We start from the raw sequence: 22453 nt of genomic DNA on the forward strand, positions 1-22453 counted from the left end.
TGTTGAATACCAAAAAACAGAAAAGAAAAACGATATTCATTGCTCCTACTGGGCATACGAATATTTGCCGCATTTAATAAACATTAAGTGAACTGGAACACATAAAAGCAAACAGTCGTATAAACAAACTAGGCATATTATTGACAAATTACGATTTCATGTTTTCAATTGTTTGTCAATTTTCGTAATAAATTGCCCATTGACGTGTTAACAACCACAAATTGTTGCTATCGACGACATTTTCCACATTGACTATTCTAATCTAATGCAATACAAATAAAATGAGCCTCTACTACTCCAACCATTTGCCTACCGCGCCTACTCAGCCCACCTTGCCCCGCGAGTGCGCGCTTGATTTCCGTTTTTTCAACAACATCAGTCTATCATTTTGAATTCATTTTGCCATCAATCTATCTGCTACTCACATTATTTGTGAAAAATTCGGCTTGCGGTTTCAGTTCAAGTGCGCCTGTGTTGTGCAATGGTATGTTCGGTTCGTTGTGTCTTTCTGCCTTAAGCATTTTCTTATCTTTTAAATTTCAATGGCCGGAAAGTGAAGTGGTCGCATAAAATGTCGTTTCCTGCCTCAACGTCGTCGTCGCTCTCATTTGCGGTCACCGGCAAAGCGTTACAATTGCAGTTACCGCGTCCCCTTCACGAATTGCCAACACGTAAAATCTACAACCCCACGTATTTTTTCAATGAAACCTATCAACACGAAATCGCCAATCATTATCGTGACTATAAACGAAATACGCGCATACCGCGCCGAAGACGGCGTACAATTTATGTGCCCTACAGGCGTGCTGCCTTTTATGGCGTGGTATCCGGTGAGCAGCGGCCAGTGTTGCCAATAGCAGTGCATGATTTCCCCAGGTATTTCAAGTTCTGAGTGAAGAGATGTGTAATGATGATGAATTTTTAAGAAATTTTCACACATAGAACCGGTTGAAAAGAATTATAATAAATTTGGGAAAATTATAATAAATTTGGGAAAATTATAATAAATTTGGGAAAATAATTTTTTTCTTTTCCTTTCCTTAGGATGCTTTTAGTGCTGAGATTGGCCTCCAAGAAAGATCTTTATAGAGAATTCAAACGAATTTATGGCGTAAAGGAGTGAGCCGTGTTAGTTTAGCTCCCCTCCATTGCCAGTTGTTTGTGTGACAGGGCAGAAACTTTAAACGAAGTAACCACTTCTTCATCTAACATTTTTAGTCATTCTTGAACTTAAGTCACTTTCAAAAATTGTATATAGTAGGCACTCACATTAACAGCAATGCCTCATACTAAAAATACCTATGGAAATGTGGCATCTCTCTTCACGATCGAAACGGAAATCTTTTTTTTTTCGAAAAATTACTAGCGTAATTTGTTCCTGACTTCGCTGAAAGGACCAGCCTCATCTCGGCGGACATATGCTGGTCTACTTGTAAGTACATGTGGAGATACGTGGAGTTTAGTGTATGCTCCAGAGAGAATATGGGACCCTCGTTTAAATTTTCATAAAAATTACAACATTTTTATCCGAATTAAAAAAAAAAATATCAGCCTCTCGTTTCTTCTTTCGGATAATACGTCTCTCTTCCTTTCTTAGCCCAACGGCAGCGTGGCTCTATAGGCAGCATCTTTTCATTCTACGGCAGCATGACATTCCGCGTCGTGCCAACTATTTTTTCGGGCTCGCCGGAATCCGATTTCTTCTTCGGCGGCGCTACGTAGAGAACGACAAATGTTGCTCCATCGCTAATGCATGCCGGTTTGTTGGGTAGTACTCGCTGAGAGCGGGAGTGAGATTCGAGTGACGAATCTTCTGACCGTCTGTTGTGATTGCAGTTTTTGAATGTTGAACAATCTTTGCGGAGGTAGATGCACGTTTTTGGCTGCATAGAGGTGTGTGCATAGTTTGGCTGCACCAAGGTAATGATCCGAGTTGATGTTGGGTCTTCGAATCGTACGCACATCTAAAACACTAGAAGCGTGTCTTCCATCTCCCACTATCTGGTTTCGCGTTTTTCGATCAGGAGACAGCCACGTTGCTTAGTGCATTTTCTTATGCTGGAATCTGGTGCTGCAGACTACCATGTATCGGGCCCCAGCGAGGTCGATCAGCCTCTGTTCGTTACCGGATGTTTCGTTGTGTAGGCTACATTTTCCGACTGTGGTACCAATAATTCCCTTCTTGCCCAGCCTGGCGTTGAAGTCGCCAAGCTCGATTTTTATGTCGTTGTGGGGGCAGCGCTAATAGGAACGTTCCAGGCGCTCATAGAAGGGATCTTTGGTCGCATCGCCCTTCTATTCCATCGGGGCATGGGCGCAAATTAGCGAAATGTTAAAAAATCGGGCTTTGATGCGGATTATTACGAGACGCGACGTCCACTGGAATGAACAGCAGTACTTGGCGACGAAGTCTCTCTCGCACAATAAATCCGACACCGAATTTACGCTCTTTACATGGCGGCTGTAGTAGATTTGGCAAGATCCTATATTTTTCTTGCCTTACCCCTTCCATCGCATCTCTTGAATAGCACTGATGTCAGCCGAGGAAATCAACAAGGGACCGGACATTCCAGGCGCATGCTCTCAAATCGTAGTGCTTAGTTCGTTTTGCAGGCGTCGTCATCAGAATAGGAAGCTTTCATCCGAGGCTTTGTACATCTTTTTATTGGGGGGGATTTTTAAGTGGCGGGTTGCAAACCCAGCGCACAACCAGCTAACCTGGGATGCTTCGCTTTCTCCCGTTGGCTCACCCCTGAACGAGAGTTTCATTTAATTCAATTTAAATTATTTAATTTAAAATCTTCCAAAAAGATATTTGCATTGAAGAAACGATTTGTATCGCATTTTCTGTACTTTTTTTCTTGTTTGAAAAATTTATTTCCACCTGACAGATTTTTAAACATTTTTCTGGCGGCAACACTGAATATCTGGTACTGATGGCATAAGCAAGCATAGAGTCAGTGGTTAACTAATACCTTTTTGTGCGGGAGATGCATAACTGGCACACCTCTGCAAAGAAAAGAAAAAGTGAGGCTTTGAACTCTAATTTAACCATCAAACAGCCTAAAGGGTGAAAAGGGTAGGATGTCCCACGTTATCTTAATACGAACTGGTGCTGAATGGTCAGAAAAAAAAATATAAATCATACCTGAGCTCAGCCGCAGAACACTTAATCATTTTTATAAAAAACACTTTGCACCTTTGCACAAGCAAACATAATTAAAAGAATAAAATAAAAATACGTGCATTCCCCTAATTAAAGCTATCGAATCAGAAAAAGGGAAAATGTGTATTTTAGTCCCCTCACCATGGCATTTTTTATCCAATAAAAATGAAAACCAAAATCTCATACTTACACTTTTGTATGAAAAGTTTAACACAAAGCACAAGGTCACTGAGCGTAAATTTCGCATGAACTTTTGCGACAACAAATTAAAAGAAGCCAAACATGTACTTTAGCGCTTCATTAAGGCTTTCACCTAAGAGCTACTAAGTACAACGCCCACACACTTGCAGACAAGCATACACATAACTGCACATAAAGTTTTATACGAAAGTTGTAAAGAGAGAAAAAATCGCAAAATTTTATATCATCTTTTATGGGTACAAAGTGTTTGTGTGCTTGAGTCTGTGTGTGTATGAAAATCCGCCACAGATAAAAGCCACTAAAGTAAACATAAATGTATCTAAGAACAACATTAATACCAACAACAGCTTATATAGAGGCCAAATTGGGGATGATTAGGGCTGAATGACGAGTAGCTTTGGATGGACATAAAAAGCTGACAAACGACACACCGTCGCATCGTACATAAGTAGGCGCCTGTTGAATACTACAGTTGGTGCGACTTGGTACAGTGGGCTAAGTTTGCTAAAATGTTGTTAGTTTTTGTTTAGGAAAACGAGCCAGCGCAATAAAAGCCACTGTCTGTAATGGGTAACTGGGATTTTAAGTGGACTGCTAATTGCGCGTTATTTGCCCAGCCTCGTAAGATGGAGGAATTATAAATAATAAATAAGAGGAATTACTAAAAATCGCTTGCACTCCTTCAATCGGTGGTACTCACTCCACTTGCACTTTTTCACTGGGTATAGAGTCGTAGCTGAATGGGTTGGTATGTGACTACCATGACCATTTGGAAGCACGTATGTAGGTTCGAATCTCCGTGCATGAAACAGCAAAATGATAGAGACAGATTTTTCTAAAAGCCGCATGCAATGGCAAAGCTCCGACTGTATGTCTTCTATGAAATATATATATATATATATATATATATAATTGGCGCGTACACCCTTTTTGGTTGTTTGGCCGAGCTCCTCCTCTTATTTGTGGTGTGCGTCTTGATGTTGTTCCACAAATGGAGGGACCTACAGTTTCAACCAGACTCCGAACGGCAAGTATTTTTATGAGGAGCTTTTTCATGGCAGAAATACAATCGGAGGTTTGCCATTGCCTGCCGAGAGGCGACCGCTATTAGAAAAATGTTTTTCTTAATTTTGTTATTTCATCGAGATTTGAAGCTACGTTCTCTCTACGGCAGCCGCCTTCTATGAAAAAGCTCCTCATAAAAATCTAAAAAATTTATCGTTCCGCTTAAAACTGGCGGTCCCTCCATTTGTGGAGCAACATCAAGATGCACGCCACAAATAGGAGGGGGAGCTCGGCCAAGCACCAAACAGAAATGTAGGCGCCAATTATTTATTTATTTTTATTTAAAGAGTACTTGTACAAATATATCATGAGAACCCAACATTGAATAAGAGCTAACAAACGGTATCATCAGTTGAACTGTATTACTGAAGAGGCTCAATTAATAAAAGGTAAGGAATCTCGCCTCTAAGAAACCATCCACATTACTTGTAATTCCATATAGTTATTCAAAGCTAGCGCAGATCGTGGGCTAACGAAAAATTTCCATAGAGTCAACAAGCTGAAACTCTTGATAACCGTGGATTTGGCCCCTATATGAACCCAGGATGGAGAATGATGAGATGAAATAATCAGATAACCTCCATAACAGCACTTCCTTCACGAAGCTCATGATTTTCATTTCATTAGCATTTCTGTTGTTTTGGTCCTTACAGACCAAAAGATACAACCTCTCCCATACATTTATCAACCTTACCTACACGTGATACCCCCCTGCTGTTAGCAAACAAGGCTCTGACCATCGAGCAAAGGCGGTATAACTTTAGCATCAGCGACTGATGAAATACTGTTGCATAAAGCCAAAAATTGGCAGCTCGTTTGGGACCTAAGTCAGCAATCCCGGCACAAGCATCGCAAAGGTAACAAAAACACACAAAAAAGCCACGGAGAAAACAAACAAATTCTACTTTGACGGCCTTCAGCATGAAAAACATACCTACATTGGCAACAATGGCTACAATGGTGGCCCTAGCGAGCGTATTACCTGAGCAACGGGGAGAGCTGGTTTGCAGCTTAATTTATTTCAGTTTGATAGCTCTCGTTTCTAAGCCGACATAATTTTAGAATTTTGCATATATTTTTTTTTTACAATTAATCTTTTTTTTAGTTTATTCCATGTTTACAATAACCTAACCTAACTTTTTATTTTTATATGCAAAAGCTCGCTATTGTGACCGTTCCACTCAGTTCTCTCTCAACCAATCTCTTTTAAAATCACTAAGAATGATCAACGAGAATACAAAATGTCTTCTAAATTTCGTCACAACAAAATTACTTCTAATCTGGTTAAAAAATCTTGGCATAAACCCACATTTCACTTAGCAGACTAGATTAGATTAGATTTGTGGTGGGTTGGAGAAGTGCAAACACTCAGTCAGGAAGACTACTGTGTCACAACCGGCTAGATTACAGTAGAAGAAATAAAAAGAAAGGATAGATACAGTATGGATGGACGGCGGAAAAATTGGTTTGAGGTCACTCTTCCGCGAAACTTTTGAATCCACTGAGGAATCTTAAAAAGAGGAAGAAGAGTATGAACTTTATCCATACTCAGGACATCGCAACCCAACAGCCTAAGTCTGATTCTGGAAGACGTTGGACAGCTACGGAGAAAATGCTCGGCAGTGTCCCCATTTTCACGCCAGGATAGGTATATTGGGTCGCCAATGATTTCCATGGCAGCCATATGCTGACTACATGCGTTGAGCGCTGTGATTATACCCACCACCACTCTCAAGTCCTACCTACTCAGTTTTAGGTGGAAGTTCGCTAATATCATGTTTGGTGGTTTCACAAAGCACTTGGCTACTTTACAGGAGCCCAACTGAGGCCAACGTCTTCTATGGGTAGACCTCATGAAGTCGTCAATCCATGGTTGAAGCGATGCAGAATTGACACTTACAAAGGGTTCGGGGTGATAAACGTTTCACTAGATAGGACTAGTTTACTGCGGCGGCAGCCCTTTGTCGGAAAACATCCGAGTCATTCCGGTAGCGTAGAATCGCCTGCCATGGGAATGAAAGGGTTCAGGGGCTAGTGGTATGCTTGCAGAGCCTTTATTAACCAGTTTATCAATCACACTCGTTCCCTGTAATTCCACAATGTCCAGCCACCCAAACAAGACAAACTTTGTTGTGTTTTGCAACTCTGTTCAGTTTTGTCCCACATTCATCGACTAATTTCGAAGAGCAGCATGGGTGCGCAAGGGTTCTTAGTGCAGGTTGACTGTCGCTACAAATTCTTGGCAGACTGCTTTCTATCTTTCGCACTGCCTTAATAAAATCCAATGAGGACGTTCGCCAGCGCTTCCCTAAGCATTCCATGATAGATATTATATTCCATTTTTGCTCAGTTTTAAGACACTGTATTTTTATTATTAGCCAAATGCCCAGCCAGGCATGCATTAAGCCACAATAAATAATTCAAAAAGGCAGCCTTAACGGCAAACCACCTGTCAGCCGCGTCATATTGCAGATGTGTATGCAACAAGCAATTCAACCTGAACTTTCCAGCACCTAGCACCGTTCCACTGCTTAGTCAAGCTTATATCTAACAACGCATCCGTTTTAAGGTTAGGGAACCAGCCAGCCTGTTTGTTTTGCTTTTACCCTGCGTAGTTTTTCGCCTTTTCTCGTTACTACCTTTTTATTTCGTTTTATTCATTTGCTGCTCTCGCATACTATGGCACTTTGTGTGTTGTATCCACCGTCGGCTTTTCTTTAATTCTCCACCACACATTGGACTAATTACAGATTCACTGCCGTTTATACGACTCCGCGCGGCCGTCAGACATTGTGTGAGGACGCACCACCTGATGGTACGTACAATGCGACAGTGCGACGCATCCAACAAGCGAACAGCTACAAAGAACTAAAGGTGTTGGTCGAACGACAGTTGAGGTGGAGTGAGAACCGTAAGTGCGACGTGACCAAATCCGGCAGCGGAAGGTTTAAGGTGGTGTATTGCGGGCGAAAAATTGCAGAACGTAAAGGGTTTTATAGCCGCCAAGCGGTTAAAGGGGACACGTTTGCTGCCAGAAAGTGCGAGAAGTCAACAAACAACGACGCTGACGTCAATGCAGCCGTAAGCAATGCTAATGAAAAATGGTACGATTATAATGATGATGATGACGATAACGATAGTAATGCAAATGACAGCGTAGAGCAAACGAAACCAAACATTTTGCGATTGTCACGTAGTAAAGGACAAGAATACAAAGAACAATTCAACTAAAAAACGTTGAGGACGAAACGAGTGACGTCGGTAACTCTAGAAAGAGCCAGAACTCGCCGTGCGCCAAGAAATCAGCGCTGCAATACAGCAGTTTTAACGTTAAACACGTCTACCCATAAAGTGGCGCCACAAACAGCCCAGTACAACAATAAAAACAAAAATCCGCATAACGCCAAGGAAGTTACTGCTGCAAATTCCACTGCGTATTTTCTACAATTAGCCTGCGAGTATTACGAAGAGGGTTTCCTGCGCAATATTAAGTACCTCCAAGCTATCGGCGCACGAAACGCGGCACATCGTGCACAACTCAAGCTTGGCGCAAAGCAGCAAACGTCACAGATAGCGAGCTACAGCAGCAACGACGAGTCCGCAACCGCCACAGCTTCGGCAACAACCAGCGACACAAATACGCCTGAGTATACGCCACGTATTCGGCGGAGCGCTGAGTATTATTTTCATTTAACTTATTTGCTGCGACGCATTGGGCGTAAGCGTAGCTTTAAAATTGGCCTGAGCAGGAAAGTAGCACAGCCAAGTTCCAAAAGCCAAAACACAATAATAACAAGCGCGGAGAGTAGTGAAAACGGCGAACGCCTGTACAGCAATCCGTGCGCGATACGCGTTAAAATCAAATTGAACGCTGCTCAGAAGGAAGAAGCGACGCCTTACAAAAGCACCAACACAGCAACACAGCTGGGGAAGTGCACAGCGACCACCACGCTTGATGGTTGTAGCATGAACGATTACCTGAATGCCAATTCACCAACAACAATTAGTACAGCAACTACTCTAGACCATCTTACATCTAGCACAGTGGCAGCGCGCGCTCATTTCCATGAATTAATTGATCATCTAATGCAATTAGAAATAAGTGACATTGATGCGTCATTGCCGAAAATCACATTAACAGATTGTTCGTCTATTGGTAACGGAGTGGGTGACGAAGACTCTGCATTAGTAGTGAATAGACCTGCAACAACGCAGACCAACGATAACGCATTTGCATTTGAATTCAATACCACTTACAACAACAACAACAACAACTTTAGTGCCTACAACGCGCTCCATTCGCAATTGGATAAGCAGCAGGAAGAGCAGCAACAGCAGCCGCTGCTTCAACACCAACTGGTGCAAGCTTCAGCACATCGCAAAGGTTTCACGCTGAGGGAAACAAAATTTGGTGCATTGCATTCAAGTCTCGAGATACCCGACGTAGTTTACTATACCAGCGAGGCGAGGCCACCGTAAAAGGTGAGAGTGAAACAGGGACGATTCGATGAGGTTAGAATGAGTCGTCGAAATAGGATTTCAGATGTTATTTTAGGTGTGTACGTGAGATAATAAATAGTGAGCGGAATGAAGAGTAAAGAGTGTGAATTTAAATATGAAATTATAGAGTGATCATAATGTGATAAGAACGCATTAATTTGCAGGTACCCACACGAAAGACGCTCTGCAAAAGTCCAGGCCTACACTAGGAACTTCTACATTATTCTTAACGGATATCTTGATCTTGGTATCACAGACGGAATCCGATATGGAACGGAAAGTCGTAATGATTTAGTGAAAAGTATCGCCGAAGCATACTTTCTAAAAGCCTAAAGATGGCTAACATATCATAATCAACATCATAGTTTCCTTTATCTCCCACTGGAGCATAGGTTAGGTTAGGTTAGCCTGGTTGGCAATCAGCCACGCATAGACCTTTTGTTCCCTAACGATACCAGATGGAGACCGACCTCTATGAATACCTGAAGTAGGCATCATGTAGGATGTCAGCGCTTTTGGCGAATCTAAGTAGGGCTGGGAGATCCGCTTTTGAGACGTCTTCCAGACCCTCAAACAATGGGGCTCCCAGGCATCTTAGTCGCGTTTTTAATAATGCCGGACAAGCGCACAGAAGGTGTTCTAAAGTCTCCTCAACATCCTCTCTGCATTTTCTGCATTTGTCCGTGTTAGCAATCCCTATCTTGTACGCATATGCAGCCAATAGATTGTGGCCTGTTAGCATACCTATGATAGTTCTGCATTCCTTTCGCGAGAGTGTAAGTACGAATGGAGTCAGTTTTTTGTCGTTAGTTCTACACATGACTTTTGCTGTTTTGCATGTGGTCATGTTAGTACACCTAGCTTCCACTTGCCTTTTCATGTGGTCGTCCATTTCGTTGTATATTGTGGAGCATAGGTCTGCAATAAATCATTTCCACCTGTTCCTGTTTTTGGCTAGCAATTTTATGGCGTTCCACGATTTCCCACCTTCATTGACTTCTTTTGGTTGCCATCTTCTCTATATAGTCTTAGGTTGGCCCCTTTTGCGTCTTTCTTGGTATTTCCAATCAAGAGCTTGATGGCATGTGGCTTATCCACCTCCCCTTTCGTAATTTTATATGATTGGCCCTTGGCTGTAAGTTGTACGTTTTACATAACTCATCGCACTCATCGCTGCTGATTACGTTTGGCCACCACACCTTGAGAATACGCCGGAGATATCTGTTTACGTCTTTCCGGTTAAATGGTCGGTTACAAGGCAGTTCTCGCATCCATAGAGAAAAAGACTAATTTTTGTTTGGAAGAATATTTGTGATTTCGATTCTAACAAACTGCATTATATTGGCTTATAATATTTCTTTTACGTAATACATTCAATAAAATGTACTTATATACTATAGTCGCCACCGTTAGCAATAATTGCTCACATCTTATTTTGTGTTAATCTCTTCGCAAGTTGTGGTGGTAATTGGCTCCAAATCAGCTGAGTTCGCCTTGATAACTTTTTGACCGTCCATATTTGTTTTCCTTTGAGTTTTTGCTTAACTCTTCCCCAAACAGGGACAATAGCCTCAGGGGTTGGCCTCAGGCGACTCTAAAGGCCAATCCAACAAATCAATCCCGTTTCGATCTTTCCACTCTGTACACGTTCGGCTTCGATATTTGGGATCGTTGTGCTCTTGTAAAATCCAAGGCCGGCTAGTTCTTCCAAATATCTTTGTAGCTGATGGCAATGATTTTGGTAAATTTTATTCATCAAAACAGCATTTAAATTAGTGGTAAACACAGATAAGCGGCCAAATCCTTTTTTTGGAGAAGTAGTCCCCAACATGAATCGTAACTGGATGCTTAACAGTTCGCTCAAGTTGTAGATTATCAACAGTAGATCAGGACTGACGTTTGCAACTATTCGCCCAGTGAATACTACGTTTGTTCAATTCCGTTTTATATTCGTCTTAGCCCATGCAAGTCTTTTTTCAATGTTTGGCAATGAGAGCAGCGGTTTTTTCAATGTACTCCGGAATTTGAGGTCTTGTGCACGAAAACGTCCTCGAATCGTGTCTTTAGATACATTAACACCATCTTTCCTTAAAATTACCTCAGCTTCACCCAGCAATAATTTCGGCTTTGCCACAAAGAAATCAATGATTTCTGATCTTGCTTTAGAGAGCTATATTTTTCGAACCTCGTCCGACAAAGTCGTCAATTTTTTTAACTTCGGACTGCACCCATTTGTTTATGAACGTCTTCGACTTCTTCAAATATTTTGCTGCAGATGCATGTGACATGTTTGGACCTATAGGGTGTGTACAGGGGACATTGCTTCAAATCATTTTTCATGCGCGGCACTCATTTTCTAAAAACAACGTACGCTTTCTAAATTTCTCACAAAGCTTACAAGTTACGAAAAGAACACGCCGTGTACATTTTTTATAGCGGAACTCTAACTTTGAATTATTGCGGTCACGCTTCCATTAGACATACTGGATATCCTCTTCTTTTCGAATCCGAAAGCCACATACTCTATACTGCAAAGGAAGCTTTAATATCCACCAGTTTCAGGTATTCCAAGTTACGTACAAAAGTATCAGATTATCAGTCTCAGTTTACGAAATAAGAATTAACCGATTGCAATTAACCAGCCTTAAAGTATAGTAAAGCCTATTTTACTTTAGTAAATTAATTGCTTAATAATAATTAGTTTCCAAAATGTTCAATACATTTCACTTACTAATGTCGAAAATTTCTATTCTTCTTTATCCTCAGCTTGGCCGCCATTATTTTTACAAACTCAAATATCTTGCCACCAACGCAACATAAGTATAGCAACAAGTAAAGTTTTGCCTCTCATAAAACTCAACAATTAAGCGAAGTGAAAACGAATTATCGAACGAAGTACCTTCAACGTCCTTTGGCCATCTTAAGTGTGGAATCAAGTGTTGTGGTCTGAATAGCCCCATACCACCGAATAGCATAGCTGTTGTTATTTTGTATTTTATTTTCACTTACCTTTCGTTTTGCGCATCGTCGTCGCTGTGTGAACAATGGTTGCAATCGAACATCGTCAAAAGTCATCGACAGCAGCAACAGCAACAGCCACAGCGACATCAGCAGCAACAATCAACATAGCCGTACTATCGCCAACATCGTCTGCCTCTTCAGCGTCGGCTGCTTCGAATACTACTACGACGACCACTTCAAGTATTCAACCTCAACATCAGCATCAACAACAACAACAACAGCAGCAGCAACAACAACAACAACAACAACTAATAGAGAAACCGGAGGAGGAGAAGAAGCAGTTGGTGGAAGAAACTCTGAAATTAACTCAAAAATCGCCAAAACAAAAGCATTCAAATATTCAATCAGATAAAATGTCACAGCTGGAATCACCCGCCGATACAAAAACTTCGGAGAAACAACAACAACATAACAAGACTGGCGGTGGTGCTGTCTCGAAGAGTGCGGTTAGTCAGCGTAATGTCGATATAAAAATTGCCAAAAAATCGAATTTGGACGCAGCAACCAAGGAGCTTACGAAGAAGGTACTCAAGCTGGATTTGACGGGGAAGGATTTAGATGAGTTCTCCATTAAATCACCCAAATCGCCAATAGGTGAGTTATATCTAATGGTAGAGTGATGAAGTTGGTTACAAAATTTTCATTAGGGGTCATTTGATGTGTGCTTTAAGTCATAAATAAATAATTGGCGCGTACACTTCTGTTAGGTGTTTGGCCGAGCTCCTCCTCCTATTTGTGGTGTGCGTCTTGATGTTGTTCCACAAATGGAGGGACCTACAGTTTCAAGCCAACTACGAACGGCAGATATTTTTATGAGGAGCTTTTTCATGGCAGAAATACACTCGGAGCTTTGCCATTGCTTGCCGAGGGGCGACCGCTATTAGAAAAATGTTTTTATTAATTTTGCTTTCACCGAGATTCGAACCAACGACCTCTCTGTGAATTCCGAATGGTAATCACGCACCAACCCATTCGGCTACGGCGGCCGCCAATACTGGGCTCAAATAGAGTTGGTAACTTCGCGTGCTAAGATTACTGAAGATTAATAGTAGCTAATTCCACTGTCTGATGCACTAAACTACTGTTGTAGTGAGACGTATTCCTAAGTGCACATCAGTCGTTCGATAAGTTTATTTCACGAGTAAAACTCACTCGAATAAGGAATATAAGCGGTACTCCTTTTTTAGTCTGTTAGCCCCGTGGATACCGCTTCAAATACATGCAGAACTGATCGCTGTATCTTCACTCAACGCATTGCGTTTGCCCCAATGATGTTTAATGTTGAAACCTATTGCGCAGAGGAATAAGTTTGCACTTAAGTGGGTACAAGGGCACTGTAGTGCATAGAATAAAAATTTGACTTATGAATGAGGGAAATTTAAATCTGAGGCTCAAAGAATAGGATCGAGACTAACATCGGACCTGATTTTGTAGCCACCTGAAGGTGTCCAGTATGAAAGGTAGAGGAAACGTGGTGTATGGAGCCGTAATATCTTCAAAGCAAGGCAGAGCTTCTTCAAAAAGCCGAACAGACCGGTAACGGAAAACCTTAATAAGCTGAAATGAGAGAAGCTCCTGCTTGGGTGATAATGAGGCACAATTTAGGGAGCAAAAAACATTGTTTTTGTTTTTCTGATTACTCCTTTGAGGGGTATAGGACATCAACAAGTTTTGCTTACCACTACTTGTATTGGTTACTTTAAACGAAGTAAATATTTTAAAAAAGTAGGTGACTAGCCTGCAGTTGTAGATCTTAGGTGATGGACTGCAAACTGCGCTGCCTAACAGCCTTACTCCATGAACTTGTTTTGTCACCGTGTACAGTTTTTCGGAGTGGAGTGTGGGTGACTGTGGTGGGGTTTATGTCTGTACTAACGATCGAAGTTCTCTTCTCTTCTGACTACATTATCGGCGGCGCGCTGGTGAAACGGCATTGAGGAAAACTTCTATTACCTTTTTAGTTATTTTTAGCTGCAGAAGTGCACAGGCTGCGAGTGATGAGTGTTAGAGGAAATTCGGAACAGCATTTAGATTGCGTGTTCGGAAGGGAGGTACTTGGAATAATTAGAAATAATGATTATCAAAGCGATGCCTGAATTTGGTATCCCCGCAAAACTAATACGGCTATGCAAGATGACGTTGCTCAACACCAGCAGCGCCGTCAGAATTGGGAAGGACCTCTCCGAGCCGTTTGATACCAAACGAGGTATCAGACAGGGTGACTCGCTGTCGTGTGACTTCTTTAACCTGATGTTGGAGAGCATCGTATGAGCCGCAGAACTTAGTCGCTCAGGCACAATATTTTATAAGAGCGTACAATTGCTGGCGTATGCCGATGATATCGATATCATCGGCCTTAACAACCGCGCTGTTAGTTCTGCCTTCTCCAAACTGGATAAAGAGGCAAAGCGAATGGGTTTGGTGGTGAACGAGGACAAAACAAAGTACCTCCTGTCTTCAAACAAACAGTCGGCGCACTCGCGTATCGGCACCCACGTCACTGTTGACAGTTATAATTTTGAGGTTGTAAAAGACTTCGTGTATTTAGGAACCAACATTAACACCGATAACAATGTCAGCCTTGAAATCCAACGTAGAATCTCTCTTGCCAACAAGTGCTACTTTGGACTAAGTAGGCAATTGAGCAGTAAAGTCCTCTCTCGACGAACAAAACTAACACTCTACAAGACTCTCATCATGCCCGTCCTAACGTATGGCGCAGAAGCGTGGACGATGACAACATCCGATGAAGCGACGCTTGGAGTGTTTGAGAGAAAGATTCTGCGCAAGATTTTTGGACCTTTGCACGTTGGCAACGGCGAATATCGCAGACGATGGAACGATGAGCTGTATGAGCTTTACGACGACATAGACATAGCGCAGCGAATAAAGATCCAGCGGCTTCGTTGGCTGGGTCATGTCGTCCGAATGGATACAAACGCTCCGACTTTGAAAGTATTCGAGGAAAGGAAGAGGAAGGCCTCCTCTGCGTTGGAAAGATCAGGTGGAGAAGGACTTGACTTCACTTGGTGTGTCCAACTGGCGCCGGTTAGCACGAGAAAGAAACGACTGGCGCGCTTTTTTAAGCTCGGCCAAAATCGCGTAAGCGGTTATCGCGCCAATTAAGAAAAAGAAGATTATCAAAGCAGGAAAGGCGGAAAATAGGAAGAACACAGGACTAAGAACGTGGTAGAATTCGAACCCACGATCCTTGTGATGATAGGCTAGTGTGCTCCCGCTAGCTTTTCGAGGGAGCAAATATGAGGCTACTATATTTCTTTAATATATTATATATCCTGCGACAAATTCATTAGGTTTATTAAGTAGTAAGTGCATTTTACCTCGTAATATCTCAATTCATAATTTTTCTCTTCGGCCTTAAGTGCAAGACCTCTACGCTCGAATTTTTTAATTATGGTCTTCCCAATGACCCTTCCCTGGAAAATTCCTATGCTCTGACGTGCAATGGTAAAGCATCGAATGAATTTCTGCTATGAAAAAACGTTTCATAAAAATCATCTGGAATTCGAATGCAACATAAAACTGTAGGGACCCAAATTGCAGAAAAAGCTAGACCTAAACATTTCTTCTTTTTCTTCTTCTTCTTGATTGGCGCGATAATCGCTTACGCGATTTTAGCCGAATTTAACAAAGTGCGTCATTCGTTTCTTTCTCGTACCCGGCGCCAGTTGGCCACACCAAGTGAAGCCAAGTCCTTCTCCATCTGATCTTTTCAATGCAGAGAAGGTCTTCCTCTTCCTCTGCTACCACCAACTGGTACCTCATCGAAAACTTTCAGAACCGAAGCATTTGTATCAATTCGGACGACATGTCCCAGGTAACGAAACTGCTGATTTTTTTTACCTAAACACTCTTTAGAAATATATGCCTGGCGCCACTTACTAATATGCAAATTTTTGCTAATATTTACCACCGCAATGACTGTCCCTGCGCTATTTAATATGATAGATATGGTGAGATACCACCAAAGTTCGATTTTTGTTCATCGAGAGTCGAACTCACTGATCAATCGCTTCAGTTCTAATGCAGTACGAAGGTCGTTTGCAAAGTCTATACAAACTTAATTGTTTAAAGTAAACCTTTTTATTTTTCGGCATAGTCTCCTTTTAGGCTCATACACTTCGTTCAACGCTGTCTGATTTGTTAATTCCTTCCGAATAATAGGATTTGTCCAAGTCTTAGAAATAGCCTTTCGTTGCTGCAATCACCTCCTCGTTTGAATAAAATCTTTTTTCCACCAGCCTTTTCGTCAAATTTGGGAACAAATAATACACTGAGGGATCTGAGATAGCTAAGTCTGGAGTTGAAACCCTATTAATTTTGCGACCACAACTACTGAGGCGTGAGTTAGTGCGTTGTCGTGATGAAAAAGGAAAATCACTCAACTTCCTCGATTAAAACGAATGCCAAGCACAAAGAAATATACCGAACTGGCTCAGACTTGGTTTACCTTCTTCAGAGAGATACTCGTACTACTAATTAAAATTAAACACGATATGCTTCAGTAGAGCCATCTCTCTGACTTTGCACGGGCTTTTGAAATGACCCTCGTACTAGTTAACATGAGCGATGCTTCACTCAGAAGTCAGTTTGGCATGAGATCTGGACAACCACTGCTGGATCAGACGGAATACAAACAAACCTTGCACGACATTCATCGATAGTCTGTTACCACTTTAAAAAACTCTCGGCGCTGAATGCCGTCGAATGCCGTCATGGTAGTCCAACCACGACGTATTACAAATTACAAGTCTCAGCTGCCTCGTGAGACTCACGTTACTGTGACATAGCCAGCTTTTGGCTAATGTAGGAGATTAAACTTCTACCCATCCATAATTAATTTCCACTTACCTAGTAGATATACAAGGCGAAGTCCGAAATAAACAAAACCGGCGTCATAAAAATGTTTTTGTAGGCGTCATCTTTTTAAGGAGTTAGTGCGTTGGAAGTTACATCCCTAGCTGACTTCCAGTGAAAACTTGGGGACATTCGGTTCAGTGGAAGCGAAGTTATTGCATCTAAAGTGGCAGTATGTTTTAGTCATCGGTACAAAAATGAATTTCGAACAAAGAGCTAATATCAAATGTTGTTTTAAAATCGGTAAAAAGTTTACCGAAACCTTTGAATTGATGAAAAAAGTTTATGGCGATGATTGTCTATCTCGTGCCAGAGTTCATGAGTGATGTACACGTTTCAGAGTGGTTGTGAGGACATAAATTACAACGAACCGAAAACTCCATCGAAATTGTTCGTAAATTTATCAAAGTTGAATCGAAATCATCGTTGAAATTCTTGGAATCGGAGTTGAGTATCTCCAAAACTTCGAATTATCGCATTTTAACTGATCATTCGGGCTTACGAAAGGTATGTGCACGTTTCATTCCGCACAAGTTAACTGAGGACCAAAAATTGCCCAGAATTCAACATTCGAAATACCTCATTAAAGAGGCGAGAAAAGACGAGAACTTCCTTTACAACGTTGTAACTGGTGATGAAACGTCATGTTTCCAACATGCTCCTGAAACTAAGCTTCAAAGTGCCGAATGGAAGGCCGCACACAGCCACCACCCAAAAATCGCGTTCGGAAATTCCAAAAATCAAGTCGATGCTCCTTTTTTTTAACGATTCCAAAAGAATTGCCCACAAAGAGCTCGTGCCAATAGGCCAAACCGTCAATGCAATTTTCTATCTTGGCATTTTGAAGCGTTTGTTCGAATTCACCCTGAATACCACGAAGGAGGAAGCTGACGCTTATTGCATGATAATGCACCACCTCATCGATCCACTCTTGTGACTGATATTTTGACTAGAAATCGCATTTTAACCATCAATTATTCAACGTATTCGCCTGATATGGTTCCCTGTGACTTCTACCTATTCGGAAAATCGCATTTGGTTATGAAAGGAAACTTTTGGACTTCACCCTGTATGATCGGCATGTGAAGGTACCGCGCATAACACTAACCACCGCTTCACATGTCCATTTAAATCTACACAGAAGGGAGGATAGTTATAGGGTTAGTAGGAACATGTACCCCACATACCACTGGTGTGACGGCACCTGTGAAAAAAACACCTATCTACTTGAGCAAGGTGGCGCAAAAGTAACCTTGCGATGTTTTTTGGCTGTAATTAAAAAAAAAATGAAAAACTTTGATTCTTCTTGTGGATTATTTTTATTTGGTCTTTTAATTTTTTTTACATCAAGTCGAGAATATGATGTCATGTAAATGGCCGCCGCCACAGTTGATTGCCATTTGAGCCCTTTTTATGGCATTTTCCATCACTTTGGCCAAAACTTCCGGCGATAGGTCCTCACATTCTTAACGGATATTGTCTTTAAGAGCTGCAAGAGTCTGAGGCTTGTTGACATAACCCTGCGACTTCAAAAAGCCCCACAAAAAGAAGTCTGGAGCGGTCAAATCAGGCGATCTTGCTGGCCAGTGCAAATCGCCAAAACGGGAGATTAGGCGCCCGGGAAATGCATCATTCAGCATATCGGTTGTGGCACGTGCAGTGTGTGCCGTTGCACCGTCCTGTTGGAACCACATGTTTTCCAATCCCAATTCATCAAGTTGCGGCAAAAAGAACTCGTTGATCATTGCTCTGTAGCGCTCACCATTCACAGTAACCGGTTGGCCCGCGACGTCTTCGAAGAAAAAAGGTCCAATGACTACTCCAGCGAAAACAGCACACCATACAGTGACTTTGAGCGGGTGTAATGGCTCTTCGTGGGTTACACGCGGATTTTCAGTGCCCCAGAAGCGTAAATTTTGCTTATTTACGTACCCGCTAAGATGGAAATGGGCCTCATCACTCATGATTATTTTTGATGAAAAATCATCTTCCTCTTGGTGGTGATTAAGGATGGCTTGAGCGTTTGTTAGACGCGATTGGCGGTCAGCAGCTAACAGCTGATGCACTGTCTGGACTTTGTACGGAAACATCTTCAAATCTTGTACCAAAATTCGCTGTAAAGACCGTCGACTGATACCCATTTGCGTGGCACGTCGTCTGGTCGATGTCGACGGCGCTTCCATGACATCCTCGGCTACAGCAGCAATATTCTCTGCAGAACGGCTACTCCGGGGTCTGCCACGCCTGGCAGCATCTCGTGTTGTGCCAGTCTCTTCGAGGCGAGCGGCTAAACGTCGCAGTGTTTCACCAGTAGGCGTTGGACGAGGCGAGGAAATCTGCGACGAAATTCAAGTTGTGCCAAAGTCACCGACCGATTATTGGTCAAATATATAGTCAGCAATATGGAGCAGTGTAGCGTAACATTGTTTATTAACGTGTATTTTGCATGTGTTTACTACACAAATGTCAAAACAGAACTGACATTAGGGGCCAATCGCAAAATTTATAGCATTTTCTGAAAGGAGGATTACTTTAGCGCCACCTGTTAGATGGTATGCACTTTTGAACTTATCGCTCTATACAGGGCTTAGTAAGCCAGTAATGCCAGTAGAGATTCTTTGCGTAACCTATTAAACGCTACATGTATCACTCTGTATATTATTTGTAACTGAATACTTTACTAATCATTTATTCATCACTTTCATTTCTTATAGCGCGCTTGCCGCATCAAACATCGCTTACCTCCTCGGTCGATGTGGAGGATAGGAAAACGTTACGTGAGGCCTTATACCAGGGTATATTTCATCGCCATCGAAGAACAATTTTCGCTGTGGGTAGCTTCTTACGAATGTTACGCAGTCGCAATTCACAATACAATACCATACGTAGCTCGTCCGAGGGCGAGGATGTGGATGAAGTTAGATAAGACAATGTTTTGTAGACACGTCAATCTACAAATACGAGTATACATATATACATACAAATACATATATATGCATATAAACGGATATATAAAATACAAGCCATACAAACATGTATGCGTACACACATACATATAAACAATTATATACTTACAAAACTTAATGATAAGCGCATATGTACGTGAGCGATATAAAAATGAATAAAAAATTGCTATTAACAAAATCAAATACAGACAAAAAGTGGTGCATAGCTGGAGTGGTAGTAGAGTGCATAAACACGCAGAAATACATACAAACATAAGAATCTATAAATTTTGATTATCGTATGCGCAAAAATTCACACGTACATATATAGGGAGTTACAAAACGCATGCATGATATTTAAGGGCATAATAGTATGGACCAAAGGGGAGAAAAGAGTGGTATTAAGAGGGGTTCTCAAACTAATATTTCTGGAGATATGGCAAGTAATTCTCTTCTCACACTTTTATGCGTCAATATAACGTCGCCCGTTTCTTTATTATGTCAAAAAAAAAAGAAAAAAATTGAAGCAAAATAAAAAAACAACGAATCTGAAGATTTGCAAAGTCACCTCCTTGCATCTCCCACCAGGTGCGATATACGAAATAGTAGTAAAACTCTCTCGGCGACCAGGATTTGTTGACATTTTGGATTAATTGGTAAGTGCAGCTCTCTAAGGTGATTTATAGGACTATGTCCCATAAAATGTTTGCAAATATCCCCTAATAAAAAATTTAGAGGGTTGGGTTAGATTAGATTAGCCAGGTTGCAATGTCTAAGACAAGACACTCGCTGGCCATAAAGCCCATTGTGTACCAGCATTTAGCTTCCAGCAACTAAATAAGTTGCTTAAGCCACTTGAATCTTTTTAAGAACGTAACTAGAGCCTACACTGAGATTAAAATTTCTCCAAGACTTCAAAGAAATAATCGCCAAGATATTTGGCACGACTTGCTCGATGTGCAGGACATTCACAGAGGACGTGTTGTGGCGACTCAATTTCTTCTTCATCTCTACAACTCCTGCAGAAGTTATTGTGAGGCACACCAATTTTAATGGCTAGTATGCCATTAGGGCAGTGACCCTTTATAACACCTGTGAGGACGCTGGTAGTTAATTTGTTGAATCCAAGCAAATGGAGCCCCTGCAGTTAGTAGTCAGAGATCACCTGCCATTGGTTTCCGCGATTACGCTCAAGTCAATCGCAGTGTACAGTTCGTTTAAGGGGGGAGCCTGGTTTATAAGGTCAAAAAAATCAATTTTTTTTTTCGTTTTAAACGATTCCTAATATATTTCAGAATATTCACACAAAGTTACAGAGCCTAATACTCAATATTTCCGTAGATACAAAGCCAAAGGTAGGCGAGCGTTAGGTAGTTACGCTGTGACCGGACAGCTATAGTACAAACTTTATCTTCTTTTCTCGACTTTTCATTTTTATGATTTCTTTGAATTGGCGTACATGAATGAAAAAAAACTAATGAACCGTTTGAAATGAATCATAGCTTGTTCCTTTCAGTATTAAATTCTCTTCTATTTGAACTAACAAAATAGATAAAAAAAATTTTTTCAAGATTTTTATACCAAGTTGAAGTGAATTTTTTTTTTATGGAAAGGCATTTTTTTTCTTTGAAACCTCCAAAAAGTTGAAATTTTGGAATTTCTCTCAGTTTTCTTAGTTCATCTAGAATAAAAAATCATGATAATTAGAAATCCATTTGAATTTTTTGCTTTAGATAATACTTACGAGCTGTATCTTGGACGCCAGTTGGAAACTCCAGCGTTGCAGCGCTCTACTAATTTCTATGTTAAACATTTTTTTCAACTTATTTTAACCAGTACAGAAATTTTTTACACTTTTTAAATGTTTATTAAAAGATATAAAAAACTTTGCAGTGCTAAATTAATTTTTTCCTTAAAAAAAAAAAATCGCAAAGAGATGCAATTTTTAGACCTCATAAACCAGGCTCCCCCTTAATCTTCTACCACTCGCTGAAAGTCAAGCTCAGAGCCTTTCCTTGCGCACTCATCCGCTCTTTCATTTCCTTCCTTCACAGAAAATACTTAAGAATATTAGTAAGAGTTCTATCTGCGCACGGTCGTATAAGAAGACATGCCGGTAGAATTGGGCTACCATATTTTTACTGTTTCTGAGGCTGTTAGGATGTGGAAGAGAAATAGACAGTGGAATCTCCTCTATGCGGGTGCATGGCTCTGTGTAGAAGAAGGTTGAATTTGCTTGGAATCGCTTTTCTGAACAGCAACGCAAATGTTGCATCGTTAAAATTAGCTAGACTTACTAGATTTATAAAGTCCACAGGATGGTTTAAAGAGTATCAAGGGGGTTAAGGATAGGATAGGGTATTCCGGTGGTACCACAAGGGGCCTTTAATTGGCCTAAGTGCGTCTTTAAGTTAACCACTTTACCTAACCTAACAGCCTGTTTTAAATTCAAAAATTTCTGCATTTTGGATATAAAAAAGCACTAAATTGCGAAGGACTGGCAACACTGCACACTACACCCATGTGACGTCACACATTCTCAGATGTGTGCAATCTTGTTTCTATCATTCTTGCTTAACGGGTTAGAGGTAATCAGAGGCCCGAAAAAGTAATGATTCTCTATAATTATTTTTTTTGCTAGTCAATTGCTTCATTCTACAAAAATAAAAACATAGCA

General features: G+C 41.2%; 1 protein-coding gene across 1 annotated transcript in view; it reads left to right on the forward strand.

Moving 5' to 3' along the window:
• The window catches only part of LOC129236825 (regulatory protein zeste-like), a 182907-nt gene extending 162927 nt beyond the window's left edge, over positions 1 to 19980 (forward strand). Inside the window, exons 3-4 of the mRNA XM_054871072.1 lie at positions 11699 to 12547; positions 19546 to 19980. Coding sequence (XP_054727047.1) covers positions 11977 to 12547; positions 19546 to 19757 — 783 coding nt within the window. The 5' untranslated portion in view covers positions 11699 to 11976 and the 3' untranslated portion in view covers positions 19758 to 19980. The remainder of the gene's footprint in view (positions 1 to 11698; positions 12548 to 19545) is intronic.
• Positions 19981 to 22453: the final 2473 nt, after the last annotated feature.

This window comes from Anastrepha obliqua, chromosome 2 (genome assembly GCF_027943255.1).
Source record: "Anastrepha obliqua isolate idAnaObli1 chromosome 2, idAnaObli1_1.0, whole genome shotgun sequence".
NCBI classification, from domain to species: Eukaryota; Metazoa; Arthropoda; class Insecta; order Diptera; family Tephritidae; genus Anastrepha; species Anastrepha obliqua.